The sequence below is a fragment of the Neophocaena asiaeorientalis genome, unplaced genomic scaffold (genome assembly GCF_003031525.2).
Source record: "Neophocaena asiaeorientalis asiaeorientalis breed wild unplaced genomic scaffold, Neophocaena_asiaeorientalis_V1.1 scaffold225, whole genome shotgun sequence".
Classification (NCBI taxonomy): domain Eukaryota; kingdom Metazoa; phylum Chordata; class Mammalia; order Artiodactyla; family Phocoenidae; genus Neophocaena; species Neophocaena asiaeorientalis.
The window spans coordinates 5651510-5671173 of record NW_020172364.1 but is presented as its reverse complement, the minus strand read 5'-3'; the positions used below and the strand labels follow the sequence as shown (position 1 = coordinate 5671173).

Genomic DNA, 19664 nt, shown 5'->3' with positions numbered 1-19664 from the left:
TCCCAGACTCAACTCCCAGCGTACACATGCAGAACAGACCCAAAGAAGCATAGCAAAGGCTTCAAGAATTAAACTACTAAAGTCCCAGACCAAACTCTGAGTGGTGCGTGTGACAGATAGACCCAATAGCACAGCAAAGTCTTGAAAACTGAGTTAACATTGGAATTACCACCCTTAGAAGGTGAGACACAACTTGTAGTCTGAACTTAAGCCAACCCCTGTTCCAGAGAGCTTAGAGTATGTGTGACACTGTGTCCAGTGCTGTGAGGATCCCACCCGAGCCAGATGTGGGACTGTGAGCATGGCCAGACATTAGCTATTTGTGGAAATTTTAGAAAAAATCAATAGCAATTTTCCAGCAATGCCTCTCTGAGAAACCTGAGAAAATTCAAACATAACATTAAAAGTTTGTTGTGGACAGTTGTTTTTGCATTCATCATCCATTCTCCCACTCTGGTAACTGTGTCCAGATTTTGCTTTAATGAAAATACCCCTTCTCTAGCTTAGCCATAATCAATTAAGTCAATAAATATATTCCATCCTCCTGACTCCAGTGATTGGTCAGAGACGAACACACAGTCCAGCCAGAGCCAATGACATGCAAGTAAATCTCATTCATCATTCACAAAATAGAGTCCTTATTAACACAAAGTTTACCCCTTCATCCCTCTCTAAATCCCACATATTTCTCCAAAAATGAAAACAAAAGCCACATGACACAGGTGTTTCTACTTTTAATGCTGACCAACAGTATCTTTGCTTGTAGAAAATAATGATATACAAACATTTTAAAAACCAAAACTTTATAGGCAGAAATAATAATCACCTAAGGGATAGTCATACACATATAAAAGAAAATCATTCAGAATTTAAAACTGGAAGCAAAAAACTAAGTTTTCCGTTTCTACATTTATACAGAATGGTATTAGCTCTGCTTTGGCTAAAATCTTTGAAGAGCATCTCTCAAGCTATTGTCTCCTGAGAGGATGTTTACCACCATCAATCATCTGTAATCTACCCCCACTTTTTTTGAGGAATATTTGACAATTAAAGATGTGTATATTTAAGGTGTACAATGTGATGATTTGATATAGTTATATGTTGTGAAATATTCACCACAATCAAGCTAATTAACGTATCTATCACCTCAGACAGTTATCTGTTCTTTATTCCTTTTCTTTCTTTCTTTATACTTCTTAAAGAACACGAGTAGATTCAGGAAGCCCAGGTCTTCCCAGACCCTGTTGGTGCTCAAAGAAAGAATGGTTTCCAAATTCCTTCATGGGTTTTGCATTGAAGGCTCAAGCTACTTCCTTGAGGGAAAATTCTTTGAGTGTTCTAGAAAGCACAGTCACCCCAAACCTCGGTGGAAAAGATTCAAGCTGTCCAGTGGAACAAAGATTGGGTGTTTAAAATCAAGGAGTTCCTAAAATGAAACTGTTTTCTTAGATAGGTATTAGTTATATGGAGAGACTGAAATGGAGTTAACTCTGGGTAGATTTGAGGTTCTAGTGCTTGCTCTTCATGAGGCATTTATCAAGGACCTACAAGGGGACTTGGGATGAAGGAAGCACAGTCCTTTCTAGGCAGTTGTCCCTTGCCTGTGGGAGGATGTTTCACAGACCTAGGACTCTTATCCAGGGTAACATGTAGAGCGGCACAGGTGTGAGGAAGGCTTGCAGGAAAGAGACATCACATCAGAGAAGCTTCCTGACCAGGTGGACTTGAGAAACAGGGAAGATGTCAACATATGGAGATGGAGTCGACTTGCTGGGCCAGAGAGAAGAGCATGAGGAAAGACACAGAGAAGAGGAAGTACAGAGTAGTGCAGGAGCCGCTGAGTAGTCCAGTTGGAAAGGGACGTAGTCATAGAACCACCTTCTCCGAGGGAGCGCTACTGGGGAAAGGTTTAATGCATGGTGAAGGCCAGTCCAAAGGCCTTCAGGCAAGCTGGGTGAGAGACCCCTACCAATACCCTCCAAAAGGCCATACACTCCTTAAAACGGCCCTGGGTTGGATCTCTAACTCTGCCGCTAAATGCCTGTGTGACTTTAGGCATTCACTTAACTCTCTCATCCTCAGGACCCCAAGTGTAAAAAGAGGAGAATAGTATCTTTCCTGTGTACTTCACAGGATTGGCATGAACATAAGGAAAAACAGTGGGCACAGAGGAGCACTGTCAAATACTTTCTTGTAGTTGGTTATCTTGTCATGTTTTGAAACTCCCCAGTAGATGTTACCATCCTTCTAGTATTACCACTACATGATAGATTTTTGAGGCCAAGGGATGTGTCTTCTTCAGGACTGTCTGGGAACACAGTATATGATTTTTTGAAAAGGCACTTGATGAATGAATGAATGAATAATGTTCAGAGTCCTCCAACTAGTTAATAAAATCAGTCTCCTAACTACACTGAAGACCTGTGGACTGTTCTTTGACTCCGGGCTGCTTGGCCCAGTTGAGGCTCTGAGTTAGTGGTGCTCATTCAATGTCATGGTAGAGAAGGAAGCCTGTGAAGGTGGAGTCATGGACATTATCTGCATAGACCCCATTGTTCTCTCCATCCCCATACACCTGGAGCCAGACCTGGTCACCCTTCTCCAGATAGAGGAGCACAGAGCCAGAGGCCTGGTCCACGTTCTTGTCCTGGAACTGGTCATAGGTGAAGAGCACGGCCTTGTCCTTCTTGTAGAGGCTGACCTTCACATCCTTCAAGTAAACTGTGATGTGGTAGGAGAAGTAGTACAGCCCGGGAATGTTGCAGTAGAATTTGCCAGTGGTGCCATCATAGTGGTTTTGCTGATTGTAGAAGATCTTGGTAAAGCGAATGGGAATGTTGGGAATGGTGACCCGGGTCTCCAGTCCCACACTGAATGCTGAGCGGTATACATAGGCACTTTCTCCAGGTTCTCCTTTTCTGCCTGGGATTCCTGGAAAGCCTCGGGGACCTTCAACCCCAGTCACTCCAGTTTCACCAGTGTCACCCTTAGGACCAGCAAAACCTAGAGAACGAGAAGACCTTAGTGACCACAAAAACAGAACTCCTGTTTAGGTTGGTTCCAGCCTAAATCACTGTCCCTGTGGCCCCCTACCTACAAACTGCTTGAGCAAGGAACCAATGAGAGCTCCCAAAGGGGACAGCTGTCACTTCCCCCTCCACATCCCCTGCCCCACAGCCGGCTCCCATAAATTCATCTCCAACCTTATCTCCTATACATCTCCATCACCGATGCTCCACCCTGCCAACACTTTATGTGCCAGCTCAACCAACTACACATCTGCTTTTCTCTGCCCTCCGTCTAGGCTGCCCTCCTTCCTTTACTCTGTCCACACATCCTTCAAGGCCTCGCTCAAGCCCCACCTCCTCCTGAAAGCCTTCATTGTTAACCCAGGTCTGCACTGAGGGCATTTTCTCTCTATTCCACTGTTTAGGCACTTGTCCACATTCCCTTCAGCATATTTGGAGTAGACTCTCTTGTAGTAACCTCTAACAGTCCTGTGCACCAGAGCAAGAGTTCTCCAAGAGAAGGACTGTGGCCTGCAGGAGGTACCAGGAAGTACGGTTGAATGCCACTGGATGGAACGGGAATTAAGGGAAAATTAAGGGAAACAGGAATATGAGCAGACTGGGAATAGGGATGGATGAGGGCGGGGATGGAAAGAGGATGCGGAAGGTGGTGTGGGTATAGCACAGTCAAGGGTACTTAGTTTTAAAGGTACCACGTGTGTTTACCTTTGAAAGGCCAATCCAAAATCCACTTCATGTTGCTTATAGGTCACATTAAAAAGCTTTGTTTCTTCCCTGTGTGTAGACCTTAAGTTAATAACTATTGCCCTCCTATAGTGCTAGAAGCCCTCTTCTACCCAGGAGAAGTCTGTGACAGAGGAGACTAAAGACCTTATTCTTACCTGGATCTCCTTTCTCACCCTTCTCGCCAGGGGTGCCATCTCTGCCATCACGGCCTGGAGTCCCGTTGTGGCCAGGATGCCCCGGGATGCCTGCCATCCAACCTGCGCAGGCCCCCTTGGGGATGGGAAGGACTTCAGGTGCTTCAATGTTTTCCTGGCCATGACTGGGCAGGGCTAGTAGCAGTAGTAGAACAGCTCCCAGCAGCAGCATCCTGAGTCCTGGAACCCAGAACTGTGCTGTCAGACACAGAAGAGTGGACCCCACATGGCTCACCCAGTCAGGACCCAAGCAGGACTCTGGCCAGTTCCGCAGAGTCTGCCTCTGAGACCTGCTCTCTCAGTACTCACCTCTTCCAGGGAGACTCTTCTGACTCTTTCAGCCCACCTTGATTTCTCTCTGCCCTGAAATTTGCAGTATTTAGCATTATTCTTTGTGTGTGGGATCTCCTTTCTTCCACCATCGGTGATGGTGAGACAACACTCCTCTAATTCCTCATATCTGAGCACAGTACGAGGCACAGGGAAGGCTCCAAGAGTCAACTTGTCATGAGCCTATCCCTTGAATCGTCCAAGAATGATGATTCAGATCATCCCATTCAACTCTAACCAACTTCCCTCTCTCCGGCTCCTTCTTTTCCTTCTCTACTTCCCTTTTCCTCATTTTCTATGTCTGTTCCTCCTCCTTTCTTTCCCATTCTCTTTCTTCCTCTCCCCATTCCCTGGGCCACATGTTAGACCATTTGGTATATTATGTACGTGCACACACACGTACTCACAAACGCACATATACACATGTACACCCATACACACACTTGCACAATGTGCACGCGCACAGCCTTAGTCAGACAACCAGCGACACGCTGCCCCATGAGAATATCCACTGACCGCTGCCTGGGCCACACTTAGTTGCACCTCGTCACCTGCCTGATCCCCACGCAGCCTTCAGGACACAGTGGGCTGTCCTCTCTTTTAGGAAGTCTTCCCAGTCCTCCTTCCCCAGTCTGGTCTGCTGTTCCTCCTCTGTGCTCCCCCAGTGCCCTCGCTTATCTCTAGCATGGCACATCTTGCACCATACTATAATTCCTGACTTGCTTACCCATTTCAGCCATTAAACTACAAGCACCATGGGGCAAAGCCTAACCCACTACCAGCACAGAGTAGGGACTAAATAAATAGTTCTGTAGAAAAAAAAAAAAAATAGAGCAAGAGAGCCAGAGAGAAGGGAAGGAGGAAGGAAAAGCGAAAGGAAGGGGGAACGAGGGAAAGAGGATGGAGTACGTTTAGAACATATATTCTGGGTACCCTAGCAAAAAGCTCAAGGGGCACAGATGGCCTAGGGACTCCCTGTCTCAGAACTGGCCCTCCATATCCCCTCCCGGAAGACAGTCCTTTACATGTACGGGACTCTGGTCCCCATCCATCCCTGCCTCTGTTATTAGGTGATCTTAGCCCCTCACCTCTGATTGCCAGGGTGTTAGTCTCCCCATCCCTCTCTCACTAGGGAGTGGAGAGAAAGCACCACAGAGGGGAACAGGGCCTAGGATCCTGGATCACAGGCATCACTAAGACCCTCTGTGGAGTTTGAAAGGTAGCTAATCCCAAGAACTTGATTCTAAATAAAACATGGTCTATATGTATTTTTTTACCCTAAACACTCAATATTTTTCATCAGTTTGCTTGTCCCATAGATTTCACAAAGCCTCCAGAATTGAGTTTGGCTTCAGGAGATGTTTCCTCTGTGAAGGATGGAGAAAAGACCCTGATGAGAAATCTTACCCCAAAGACATGCATGGTGTCTGGAATCCTACCCCTATGGCCCATTGCCTGGGGCTCTGTAATGCCCCCTCCATGTGACACAACCCACTCATCTTTCATATGTATATGTGAAACATCATATATGTATGATAAGTTTATATATGTTATATATAAACATATATATATGTTTACTGTATTTATATATATATATATATGCTCATCTTTCATACACACACACGTGTGTGTTCATTAAAAATAGTAAGAGAGGGAATTCCCTGGCAGTCCAGTGGTTAACGGACTCTGAGCTTCCACTACAGGGGGCACGGGTTCAATCCCTGGTCGCGGAATCCCACAAGCCATGAGGCACAGCCAAGAAAGCAAAATAGTAAGATAAATACTTTGAAAACTACAGAAAACAAAACAATCCCCACTCCCAAGAATCCGTTTATTTTTAAACATGGTGGAAATAATACTTTACATAGAAATTTTATTCCCCAATTTTTGCCTTGCAATTTTCTAATTTTTATAATCGTCATTTTAAACGTGTGTGTGCACTAGTCCATCAAGTGGATATAGCCAAGATATATGTCAACGTTCCCATTTTACTGAACTTTGAACATATTTTCATTTTAAAACATTTTAAATCTGTAACAAACACCCTTAGGCACATAGTTTATCCTCAAATTATTGTTCTGCTATGACATATTCCCAGAAGTAAAATTTCTGGACCAAAAGGTATGAACATTTTTAAGGCTTATGATGGATATTCCCAAATTACAGTTTGTCATGCTGTTCCCCGGTAATACGTCAGTGTGTACATAAAGAGCCTGTCTTAGCTACCCTCCAGCTTTGGATATAATGATTACAAACATTTTTGTTGTTCTTAGTTTAGTGAGCATTATGATCATTAGTGAGTTGTACATTTTATTAAAGGCCTATTTCCTAATTTAATTTCCTCATTTTTGATATCTCTGTTAAGTGTTCTTTATCAGTTAATTTATTAGGGACACAATGTGCTTTTTGAATTAATTTGTGTGAGTTCTTTATGCCAACACTTTGTCATATGTGCTATGACTATTAACTCTAGTGTAAAGATTATTCTTTTGTCTTGCTTGTCCTGAGTTTTAGGTGACAGAAGTTTTAGTTTTTATATAGCCAACTCTGTTGGGTTTTTTTTTTTTTGCTTCTAAGTGTTAAATGGTCCTTCTCCATACTAGAGCTTGGTGAGTACTTTATTTTCTTCTATTGTTTGGTGTATTTTAAATTTTACTCTTTAATCCATCTCTGATATTTTGTGTTGGTGTAAACTGTGATCTAAGATACTCAAATGATTTCTTCCTATTTGAAAACTGTTTAAAAGACATTTAATTAAATTAACCTTTTTTATCTCTGTTGGTCTGATGCATCATTTATCAAATATCAAGTTCTAATATCATCTTAAGTAGAGTGAGAATTGAGAATGAGACCAGCAGACAGAGAGGAGGAGAGACAGGCAAGACAACTGAGACAGGTGCCGATAGCGATAGATGCTGCTCCCTGGTGGTCATGAGTCCCTAGCCAAGGTTTTCTTTTACCATTAACATGTACCTTTGTCCCCCTCTACTGGAATTGGAGGTCTCAAGGGGTGTTCTCAATAACAGCCGGAAATAAAATGAAAATGAGAGATAGTTTAAGCTTGGCCTTTCCCAAGATGAGAAGAAAGAGGGGAGTTAGACGAGAAGCCAAGGAGAAAAGACCAGCCAAGCCCCTTTTGTGTTTAAGGAGAATACTTGTTCTGAGGTTTTTAAGACTATATGTCATCCAAACTTCCCACAATTTGTCATCTCCATCCTTTTTTTCTATGGGGTTAGCAGTAAAACTCCTAAGAAGACCACCGAGAGGCTCTGTGCCTGCTTTTTCCAGAAATGAGGAGGGCTATGCTCTTTTCCACAGAGAAACAGAAGGAGAGAATCCAGAATAAAGAACCAGGGAAGGCAGCTACAGAGGGCCCCAAAGAAGAAGGGTGACTGGGGGCTTCCTCCAAACCATTAGAAGGAGTGAAAAGTCAGGTCTCTAGAGTTCTCTGGTTCCTCCTCCTCTTTTAAAAATAAAAATTCTATTTTCCTGGGCTTCCCTGGTGGCTCAGTGGTCAAGAGTCTGCCTGCCAGTGCAGGGGACACGGGTTCGAGCCCTGGTCCGGGAAGATACCACATGCCGCGGAGCAATTAAGCCCATGCGCCACAACTACAGAGCCTGCGCTCTGGAGCCTGTGCTCCGCAACAAGAGAAGCCACCACAACAAGAAGCCCATGCACCACAACGAAGAGTAGCCCCCGCTGGCCCCAACTAGAGATAGCCCGTGCGCAGCAATGAAGACCCAACACAGCCAAAAATAAATAAAATAAAATAAAAAATAAATAAATTTGAAAAGAAAAGATTCTGTTTTCCCAGCCCAAGGGAAGGCATTCTGTACTCAACACTACAGTGTTATGGACAGATCTCTCCATTCAGAGGGGCAACCAATCTGGGTCCCGTGACAGTAACATGGGGTGACAGTAATGGAAGGAGGGATTGGGGGCAGTTGGGCACACCATCCTAGGATGTTTCTGATGCTAAGAAGCGATTCTGATTGAAGAAGAAGGTTGTCGTCTAACCAAGTTCTGGATGGAAAAATTAGCAATTGATAATAATTGAAGGTCAGTGCAGAGATGCCGAAATTTCAAACAATTTATTCCAAAGTTATATGTGCTCTCTGTTTAGATATAGCAATTTTTACATGTTGATTTTGAAAGACCTCTCTTTCTAAAGGCGAAAACATTATTAAATAAAACTGTAATCTAGAACTATATTCTAAGATTCAATCGTGCCTATAAAGAAACCATTTACATGGGTCATGAAGCTAATCCCAAGTACCACCTATAATTCCTTGTCTTTGTAGAATGCCTTTTGTAAATTCCTCACCTCACTTAATATCCCACCTCATTCTCAAAATTTTGAGGGACAGGTTGAGGTAGAATACAGAGCACAGGTTCTATGACCTCAGTGGTTGGGTGAAAATAATTTGTTCTTCCTCGTAACATGTTTCAGTAATATGTTTGTTGGAGGATTAAAAGGCACAATCCACGTAAAATACTTAGAACAGTGCCAGGCATGTGTCAGCGCTCAATAAATGTCATCTATTGTATGAATGTACCCATTCTAGAGATGAGAAAAGTGGGTTTCAGGGTGGTTAAGTGACTCGTCCAAGATCCCAGAGCTAAATGTAGAGGAGCTGGATATCAAATTCTGGTTTTCTGAAACCCAGCAATGGACCCTTTGGCATATCCCCAAAAAGGAAAGCAGCATCAAGGTCACACACCTGCCTTTTAATATTCCACTCCATGGGATGGGGGATAGAAGAGAAAATAATGTGAAGAAACCTCCAGACTATGAAGCAGTGACCTGGCTTCTAGTATGGGCTCCACCAGTGACTTACTGGGTGACTTACCTGTCCCCACCCACTTTCCAGACCTCATGCTCTTTGCAGGAAAAGGTGATTATTTCTTTTTTTTAACTCTTTTTTTTTTTGGCGGCACCATGTGCAGCTTGGGGGATCTTAGCTCCCCGACCAGGGATCGAACCCATCCATGCCCCCTTGCAGTGGAAGCGCAGAGTCCTAACCACTGGACCACTGGGGAATTCCCCAAATGTGATTATTAATGAATTTATTCTTAGTTTATTTCATAATATTGTTGTGAGAACCAGTAGACTAAAATTATGAAGAAGTATTTTTAAAACTTATAAAGAGTTCCACACATACAAGTGAAGAGAAGCAAGCAAATATTTATGGATGACTTGCTGTGGATCCCCACTGTACACTCACCACCCCTTTAATCTCATTTAACCTCCACAGCTCCTGGGGGTTAGGACTCAGGTCCCACACGAGAAATCCGAGGACCAAAGAGGTTTAGTAATTTCTGCTCAAGGATCACAAGTAAAAGAGTGCAGAGGTGAAATTTGAAATCCAAAACCTGAGTTCTTTCTACCGTACTAACTTTCGTGGTGCACTGTGTACAGGCATGGCTCTCCTTGCTTTCAAAATAATGCAAGGGGATGACCATGATGATCTCTGGATCCTAAAGGGCCATATTACAATCTCTCATTTTCACTTGTTAAGTGTATGAGAAATTCCACTTTGACCTGCTGGAATTAAAGTAACAACAGCAGAATCTTGTGAAATGCAAGGATGGGGTCTCCTCTGGGACAGGCAGGAGACAGAGTGGGATGGGGGAAAGAGGTCACCAGACCCAGTGCCAATTCCTCCAGCAGGAAAGGACATTAAAGCATAGATCACAGAGTCCCAGAGAGCTGACAGGTACCCCAGAAATCATCTCACCCCTGCCCTGCTTTTACAAATGGGAGGCTAAGGGGGAGGAAAGGGATGCATTTATCGCATCCTCATAGAAACCAGCTCTCACACTAGGAACTTTTACACATTACTTATGCTATTTGTTATTTATTTTAATCTCTACAAAAACTCCATGAAGCAAGGAAAATAACCCCCACTGTAGAGATGGGGAAACTGAGAGATTAAGGAGAACATCAGTGAGAGTTTCCCATCACATTACACTGCCTCAAAAAAGGCCTCTCAGGCTCAGCTTCATAATCTGCTAAATGAGATCACGAGGAACATGAGAACACTTTGAAATTGGTAAGGGTCCTTTGCAGTATAAATTGCATAAGGCAGTTTCAGACTGTATTTTGTTTAATCCTCCTCATAGCCCTGCTTTTGACTCCACTCTCTAGAAGAATCTGAGACTCAAAGAGACCAAGATGCTGGCTTAAGATCATGCAACTCTTGGGTTGAATTAAATGAAATTGCCCTTTTTAAAGGTCGGAAATGGTAGAATATTGGCAATTTCACATGGTGCAACCTAATGATGAATGGCAGAACCAGGAATCAGCTAGGCTCTGCCTGGCTCCCAGGAGGGTGACATGAAAGCTTCTATTCAGCATCCTTGTGCCCAACACACACACACACACACACACACACACACACACACATTTTTGGCATCAGTCTCTCTCCACTTGAAGGAGTTCCTGACTGAAAGCTTCTAGTCTCCAAAGCTTCTACCTCCTGTCCTCAGCAAAGTGTCTGGGGCCACAGGTCCCCAGCTTGACAAGGAGTAGGACGGAAGTCTGTCCCCACAGCCACCTTTGAAAGGACAAGAAGCAAGTCCTGTGGCCCTCTTTACAACTCCTCAAGAATGGAAGGAGGGAGGCAACAAGGACAGACAATTAAGCTGCAGGCTCCCTTTCCACTGCTCAGCTTCAGGAACAAAGCTGACACCCTCACGCTCCTTTGGACACATTCTGTCAGCATCAAGGCCTCCCTGTTTCCAACCTTGTCAGGAGGAGGTGGCCTTACCCCCAATGGCAGGAGTCACCAGGAGTGAGGTAGCTGCACCCCTCGTAAGGCTTGATCTGAAAACCAGAACCTCCCCAGACCAGGGACCCACATCCTCAGACAAGGGCTGGCCTGATCTCTAAAATCCCTCCCACGCAGGTCTCTGCATCAATGGCCGGAAACAACCAGAAGGCCGCACGTGCAGTGCTCACTGGGGCAAGCAGGATTGGGCTTGACAAAGACCAGGTAGATCCAGTTGTTTCTGTCAGAAGATGTCTGCTAAAAATAAGATTTTTCATAAGCTGCCAGCCTATGCCAGGCCCCTTGCTCACTTTACCTCATTTGCACTTCTCAATCATCCTGTGAGATATCCCCACAGCGGGGTAGATATTCCCATATTTACAGATACCCCCAAATCTACACATACTAACCATGCCTCACCCATCTTTGTACCTCACGGACACTACCGAGTGTCTGGCCCGTGGAATCTGCTCAATAAGTATTGCTGAGTAGAATCCAGCGTTGGAGTTGGATTCCAAACTCAGGCTGAGATCGGAGCTCAGGCTTTCCCCAGGCTGCCTCTTCATGTGCTTCTTTCTCCGCCCTACCTGGTCAAGCTAAGTGATTTGTCCCCTTCTCCTCTTATCTAATTGGACTTTATCACTGGACCATCCCTCCAACTTCACTGACCCCAACCTTCTCTTTGATTAGGCATCTTACCACAGAGTGAACTGGGCAAAATTCAGGATGGTCCCAGGCATTTTGACCAGAAGGAACAGTCCCTTTTCTCTTGGAGCCGTGGGAGAATCGAGGAAGAATCCCAAGACCTGTCTGCATCCGTCAGTGCTACCCTGGCCGGGGTTTTGCCTGTATCCCTCCCTACCCTGCTAACAGGACAGTGTGGGCACACGCCAGTCAGGGGCTCCACGGCAGGGCAGCCACTTCCCCTCCAGCCTAGAACTTGAATCAGTTGTCCTTACCCTCAGGTGTGGAATCAGAGCCACAGACTTCAGTCAGGATGGAAGTGAGGAGGAGATGGCCCAGTCTCAGCAGCCTGGTACTCATGGGGGAAGGTGGTCCCCACCTCACAGCTGTCCTTTCCTATTGGCCAGCATGGCGAGGACCAGAGACCAATGGGCAGGCATGTGCCCCTGGCAAATACCTCAGGTCCACCCTGGGGAACCTGGTGCAACCAGCTTGGGCTTGGGAAGCCAAGTGGAGCTTCAGTCACCACAGTCTTGTCTCCAGACTTTGGCTCTTATTTTTGCCTCTTACAACGGCGACGGGGCCAAGGGTCAAGACCAGAAGCAGGAAAACAAGATATTTCCTTATGTAAAATGAATTGCCCTGTGGTCCAGGAGACCTCCATCTTCCTGGAGATTTGCCCTAATAAATCCAGGGCACCAATAACAACCATCACCTCCTGCTCACAATGCATGCTAGGGAACTACAGTATAACAAGGAATATAACACATCCTCTGTTCTCTGGCCTGAACCCCAGATTGGGGAAAGACTTTGCAGGCCAATTTTGAGAACTGAGGTGAGGGGACGTTTCTGGGCTGGTGTAGGGCAGATTAAGACCGTTAAAGGCCCTGAATCCCAAATGATTTTGAAGTCCCCATCTGTATGTGATTCAAATTCAGTATATCAGAAAACATATTAACTAGGAGAGAATACCATCTTTCAAGGATTTTGTGGTTTCAAAATTCTGGATAAGTTTTTGAAAACTAACTTTTCATGCATGTGTGAGTCCCCATTTTGCCAGCACCTTAAATGTGTGCCTGTTCCACCTACTGGTGAACACTGCTCCGGGCTAGGAGTGGCCTGGAGTGGCTGTAACCCACAGAGGTGTTCCTAGAAGGCTTAGGCTAAAAGTGGCAATGCTCATCACCTTGGACTCTTGCTTGGCAAACCCACGTTTTGTTTTTGAAGTGCAGGATCGGAGCCAGTTCCTGCCAGCCACAGATTCTGATGCATTAAATCATGACCCCAGCAAGGGCTCAGGATCCCAGCAATAACTTCTGCAAGACATACAGAAACAGAATGTTCTCAGGCAGAGCCTGGGCAAGTATCTACCTGGCCCTAAATACCACCTCTCCTGGCCACAAAAAGCCTAAAAGCCCACCAGCAAAGTAAAGTAAAAATCTGATCTAAGGTTTAACCTCTTACTAATATGCAACTATTTCTAGAGAAGTTACTTTAGGCCTTTGAGATTGGAGTCATGAGTCTCTTCCCAAGGGCCCACTGACTTAGGTAAGGGGCTTATGAAAATGAGGTTCTGGTTTACTAGATAGGTTGGACCAAGGAGAAAACACACAGAAACTACAGCAACCCTCAATTACTTCAGTATTTTATTTTTATTGTGGCATCTTTTATTGATTTTGGGTTTGTGTTACTATCTGTCTCTCCTTACTAGACTGTAAACTTCACGAGAGCAGGTGCCTTGCCTGTTCAATGTTTTATCCTCAAGCCCTTAGAATAAGATCCGGTATAAGGTGGGCAATGATAATTGCTGAATCAAAAATAAGGGAGTGATCATATTTGATCTGCCCCTCGGAGATAGCTCTGACTGTCTTCCAGTTTACAAATCAAGTATCTTCAGTTCAATGAGGTTAAGTGATTTGTCCAAGGCACAGATCCAAGATTTGAACCCAGTCTGTCTGGCTATAAAACCTGTTTGCTCTCTAGTACCTTATGTCTCTCACCCCTCCTGATGGACTATAATACCCTAAGATTCATGCGTGTACTTCAGGGTAGCTTTGGGGTTGGCATGAAAAGTAGTTTCTTCCGATCTTATGGGAATACAGCTGTTTACAGCAGGCTTTAACTATTGCACAAGGTGGAATGACTTTAGCTCCAAAATCACACGAAGACTGTGCTGGTCTGGCCGTCTGCCAGTGACACTGTGAAAGCCTGTCATTTAGAGGCCTCAGGGAAATCTGCCATTCACCACAAAGTTCATCATGTGGAAAGAAGCAATTCTGTGGCATACTGGTTTAGAGACTGCAACTGAAAAACATTCAGCCAGAGATACCTTGAGGCTAGTTTTTTTTTCCCAGGATAGAACTGTTACTATCTAAAATAAAATAATCAAATAAACATCATCGTTTCCTCCAGGGTATCATGGCTACTGTTCAATCCCCTGTCAGCATGGGAACTGGGATATTGAAACAGCAGGTCACATGATTTCCTTCCCATAAATATGTTTAAGTATTGCCATATATTTCTGCTTTATTGTGATTTTTTTTTAAAAATCTTAATTGAAATAACTAAGTATAACCCGTGTGTTTTGAAAAATAATCTAGAAGATTAGAGCAAGACATAGAGGAAACACACCCGGCAGCCTTCCTTCCACTCCATCCCCAAATTCCTAGAAATGGCAAAAAAAAAGTTTTAATTCCTTTATCTCTTCCAAAGACTCGACTACAATTGCACTTTATCTAAGGCACCCTCAGATACAAATATAAGAATCTGTTTTGTCACTCATTCTTTGGACTAACAGCAATCCACTTCCACTGGCAAGGAGGCCAGTTCAGATAAGCAACCCTAGATTCATATCTTTGAGAGCCCTTTCCTTTGACCACTCCTCATACCAAAATACTGTATCAGTCAAAGAATTTCCCACAATCATTTTGGAAAGGCTAGAGAAACAAAGAGATGGAGATGGTGTTGCTCAGAGTTCAGGAAGTTGTTACTGCCCCTGGGCTCTAGCCTAAAAGCCTGCACTCACTGACCTGAAAAGAAGCCGGGCTACTGACACTGCCAGGGCACTGCCTGAAACACAATAGCTTCTCCCATCATCCCCCTTCAATCTTTTTTTTTTTTTTTGGTACTCCCCCCCCACGCCTTCAATCTGGCACCATTGTCTCCCATTTGCAGAAGCTAATTGGAACTTATCCAGTAAGGGAGTCTAGGATATGTCATTTCAGACACCAGCTTCAGGAGTACAAAGGGGATTACAGAAAAGTGGATATAGGGCTAAGTATCAATAGACATGATCAGACATAGGCCACAACTTTAATAAATAGAAGAATTCACACCCAAGGAAGCAAAGCTAACAGAAAAAAAAAAAAGGGAGGGGGGAGCAAAACTTTAAAATAAGTATAATTATTATATTTAGAGAGATGACAGGAAAGAACATATGTGAAAATAATTAATGGATATTCTGCCACAGTAGGAGATGAAAATAATTTTCTCTTCTTTAAGTCATCAAGTTTGTGGTGATTTGTTATGGCAACCCTAGGAAACTAACATGGGGAATTAGAGCTAGGCAAATTCTTACACACAGCATCAAAGGCATGATCCATTAAAGAAAAATCATGGTAAATAAGACTTCATCAAAATGAAAACTGTTGCTCTATGAAAGACCCTGTTTAGAGCTACAGACTGGGAGAAAATATTTGCAAACCATACATCTGACAAAGGATTTGTATTTAGATTATATAACAAACTCTCAAAACTAAACAGTAAAACAAAGAACAAACAAACCCAAGTAGAAAGCGGGCGACAGACATGAAAGATATTTCATGAAATAGGATATATGGATGGCAAATAAACACATGAAAAAACGTTCAACATTATTAGCCATTACAGAAATGCAAATTAAAACCACAATGAAGTATCACTACACATCTACTAGAATGGCTAAAATTAAAAACAGTAAGAAATACTAATATAATCGTGGAAACACGTCATTATACATTTGTCAAAACCCATAGAATGTACAACACCAAGGGTGAACCCTAATATAAGCTATGGACTTTGGATATTTTTTTAAAGGTGGGGAAAAGAGCACACAATTTTTTAAAAATCAAAAAAATAGTGAGAATACTAAATTTGGAAGAGACGATGAAAACGGATCACTCATAATTTGCCAATGGGAATGGAAAATGGTACAGCCACTCTGGAAAACAGTTTGGCAGTTCTTAAAAAATTAAGCAGCAGTCACACTCCTGAACATTTATCCCAAAGAAATGAAAACCATGTCCAAACAAAAACCTGAATATTCATGTACATATATACCTTTGCTCATTTGTGTGAGTAACTCTTAAGGGTAAATTTCTAGAAATGGAATTGTAGGATCAAGGGGTATGCACATCTTAAATTTTGATAGCTGTAAATTGACTTTCAAAAATTCAACAATAATTTATAGTGCTCCAAAAATGGTATGAGAATACCTGTTTCCCTATACCCTCACCAATATTGGATACTGTCAAATATTTAAATATTTGGCTTTCTAATAGAATTTTTAAAGTTATCTCTTTGGTTATGTGTGAGGAGAATATCTTTTCAAATATTTATTGGTTGTTTGTATTTATGTTCCTGTGAATTGTGTGCGAATTTCTATTTGTCTATTTTTCCTACTTTGTCATTTTTATTAATTTTTAAAAGTTCTTTGTATATCAAGGAAATTAATCCTTTTGAAATTTTATTTAGCTCTTGCCTTTTAAAAAACGTTTTATACAAAAATTTTTGCTTCCTATTTGGTTAGCTTAATTTTTTAACATTTTCATTTTGGCCTCTAGATTTTTCTGTGTTGCCTGAAAGATTCCTCCCATTTTAAAGATATTCTTTAAAATATGTTTTCTTCTAGAATGTTCATGATTTCTTTTCCTTTTAATTCACTATTTGACCAATCTGTAATTATTTTGTCAAAAGGGCAAAGACCACCTATAGAGTTAATCAAGGGCTGTTTATTCAAATCTTACTATTGTAAGGGGGTCACTACCATCACTTTCATTCCAGTAGAGATTGGAAGGGGGTTAAAGGAGAGTGAATTTTATAGGCTGAAAGGAGGAAGTCCTACGACAGTCTTTGGCGAGTGTTCTTTTAAGATGGGATTTTCTAATTCTAGCAGGGTGGGATTTTTTGAAAGTGTGGGAAGCTTTCTGATTGGCTTTCAAGTACATTTGGCAGTCTTCAATTGGTCCACTATCTACCTGTACATAAATGGGGGCTTTCCAGGCTGGGTAGGGTCATATGGGTTATTCTGCTTCACCTGAAAGAAAATCTGGTCCCTGGCTTTGAAGTCTTACATTAGCAATTCATGTTTTAAAAAATAAGATAAAATCCATTTTTTTCTGTATTCTTACTGAACCCAGTACCCATTTTAATACATATTTATCTTTTAAATTCTAATTTTAAATGTCTTTTTCATATACTTTTCAAATGCATGGGGGGGCAGTCTATTTCAGGATTCTCTACCCTGTTCATTGTGTGTGTTTATTCCTCATCAGGAGTAAGTATCCTCTTGGCAAACGAAAGCAGCATGATGCAAAGCTCTAAGATATAAGTATTAAAGTCATATCTGAAAGTTTATCCATTTATAAGGCTTGATACAAGAGTAAATATGTAATTGGGAGACTGTATTTAATAAAATTTTCCAACGTCGTACTCTGACATGGAGCCTGGCATACAGGAGGTCTTCATATATGTTGGCTGAGTCCAGAAATGCTAGTGTGGCAATGAGGACTCTGGGCCAGGAGTTGGAAGACCTAGATTCCAGTCTCTGCTTCACTGCAGGCTGGTTGGGTGACCATGCTACACATTAATGGCCTGGGAGCTGGGAAATGGCCTCCAATGTTGGGGACTATAATTCCCATCACTCCTTAAAGCTAGGAGTTACCATATGACAAAGTTTTCACCTATAAAATATGAGAGACTCAGCTATTCCAGGCTGAGTCTTAAAATATTACACATGTGATCTTTCAATTTCTTCCCTGTGAACAGGAGTGCAGATATGCCTGTGACCCAGTTTTTTGGGGGAAGCGTTTTTCTTTTTAAGAACTTTTTAAGAACATATTACTTTTTTCCCCAAGTTTATTGAGGCATTATTGAAAAACATAATTGTATATATTTAAAGTATACAATGTGCTGATGTGATATATGTATATGTATACATTGTGAAATGATTACCAAGATCAAGATAATTAACACCTCTATCACCAGACATAGTTAACTCTTTGTGTGTGTATGTGTGTGTGTGTGGTGAGAATGTTTAAGATCTACGCTCAGTAACTTCCAAGTACACAATACATATTATTAACTATAGGCCTGTGACCCAGTTTTGATCATACAAAGATGATGTTCCAGAGGACGGTGGAAAAACCAGAGGAAAGAAACCTGGGAGTCCTGAATGGCTGTGTGGAACAGAGTAGTCTTCCAACCTGCCCTGGACTGTTACTTGAGATAGAAATAAGTCTATCAAGTCATTATATTGTTGGGTCTTTGTTGCAACAGCTTACTATTCTACTTGGCACAGGTATCCCACAAAGGAAACAGTTCTGCAAAGAGTCTGGGAAATAAAGGGTGTACTAAAAGTATGCAGGTTCTCTTCCTATAGGACTTCTCTGCACCTGTATAAGTGTTTCCTTTTCTCATATATGTCACAGCTTGAGGGAGAAAATTGCTGATCTCTTGTATTCTCTTACTGTTTCTGAAAAGCACATCTGGAAAATGCTGATTTAGATGATTTCTATTTTCTCTAAATATTGCATAATGCATGGCCAGTGTTAGTATGCATTCAGAACACCACCAAATTTTACAGAATCAAGGCTGCCTTTAGTCCAACTACTTCAGTCAGAGCATGTTATCTCTAGGCACAACAGGCAATATTATAAAACCATAGAGAATATGAATAATTCTTCCAAAAGTTTTAGGAAAAAATGTTTTAGGAGATTTTGATCTCATTGTTTTGTATTCTTTCTCATCTAATCAAATGGAAAGATGACAAATGTTTTACCCACAGAGGAGTTTGGGTTTTTTTTGTTTTTTTTCTTGGTTTTTTTGGTCTTACTTTCAAAGGGCTTGCAAAAGGTACTGCAACCACAGTTCGTGGCTACTGTGTGTAAGGCCCTGGAAAAGCAGGCACAGTGCCCACGGGGAACAGTGGAAGGACAGAATGGACCTGTCCCAGAACACCTGGGGACAGCATCCTCGAACATCGGCAGTGATGACTGGTATTGAAATGGCTCCTCTGGCAGCCCAGGAGATTTGTGGAGAGGTTCTTCCTGGGAGGACTCGGAGGTTTGAGCACTTCGCATTCTGCCAGCACCATCAAGTGTGGCCATTTCTGTAGATTCATAAAATGACTGAGGTGCAAAAGATTGAGGAAGTTTGGGGCTATTTCTGTAATGGGCAACTGGCCAGTCAATGATCAAGAGTATTTGAGGGGATCCAAGTGATGTGTTTCCTAAGGCTACTAGTCAGAATCCTGAAGATTCTTCTGTCCAGATGTAGTTCTTACATATTCTCATTGAGAAATGTATTATTGTGATTGATAAGATAACTGGAGAGACCAAAGGAGAGAAGTCCACTGGGAAATCTATACATTCAAGACTGACTATCTGAATGTGTATTATAAAAAGTGTGAAAACATGCCATCCTAGATTATGCAGGACTAACCTTCTTTTGACCTGGTAGATTGACTTAGTAGATTAGACATGTCCAATGCTGTTAATGCAGCAAAGGGCTCTGCGTGCTTAGAAAATCCCAATCTGTTGATCCACAAGCTTGGATTGGATCTAAAACAGGTTCCCCGCTTTGGGAAAGGACTCCACACAACCTTTCAAGGGTTTCTGAATGCAGGTGGAGGATGTTAGGATTGGTTCACCAAGAGTCCACTCCCACCATCTTG

The 19664-nt window shown here is 42.5% G+C and overlaps 1 protein-coding gene across 1 annotated transcript; it reads right to left on the bottom strand.

The window, feature by feature from the left end:
• Positions 1–1992: 1992 nt before the first annotated feature.
• ADIPOQ (adiponectin, C1Q and collagen domain containing) lies at positions 1993–12062 on the bottom strand. Its single transcript, XM_024768223.1, has 3 exons — positions 12010–12062; positions 3911–4129; positions 1993–3003 (listed from the first exon to the last, which is right to left on the bottom strand). Exons 2-3 carry the CDS (start codon positions 4119–4121, stop codon positions 2483–2485), a joined length of 732 nt encoding a protein of 243 aa, XP_024623991.1. The 5' UTR covers positions 4122–4129; positions 12010–12062; the 3' UTR covers positions 1993–2482.
• Between the last annotated feature and the right edge of the window lie 7602 nt (positions 12063–19664).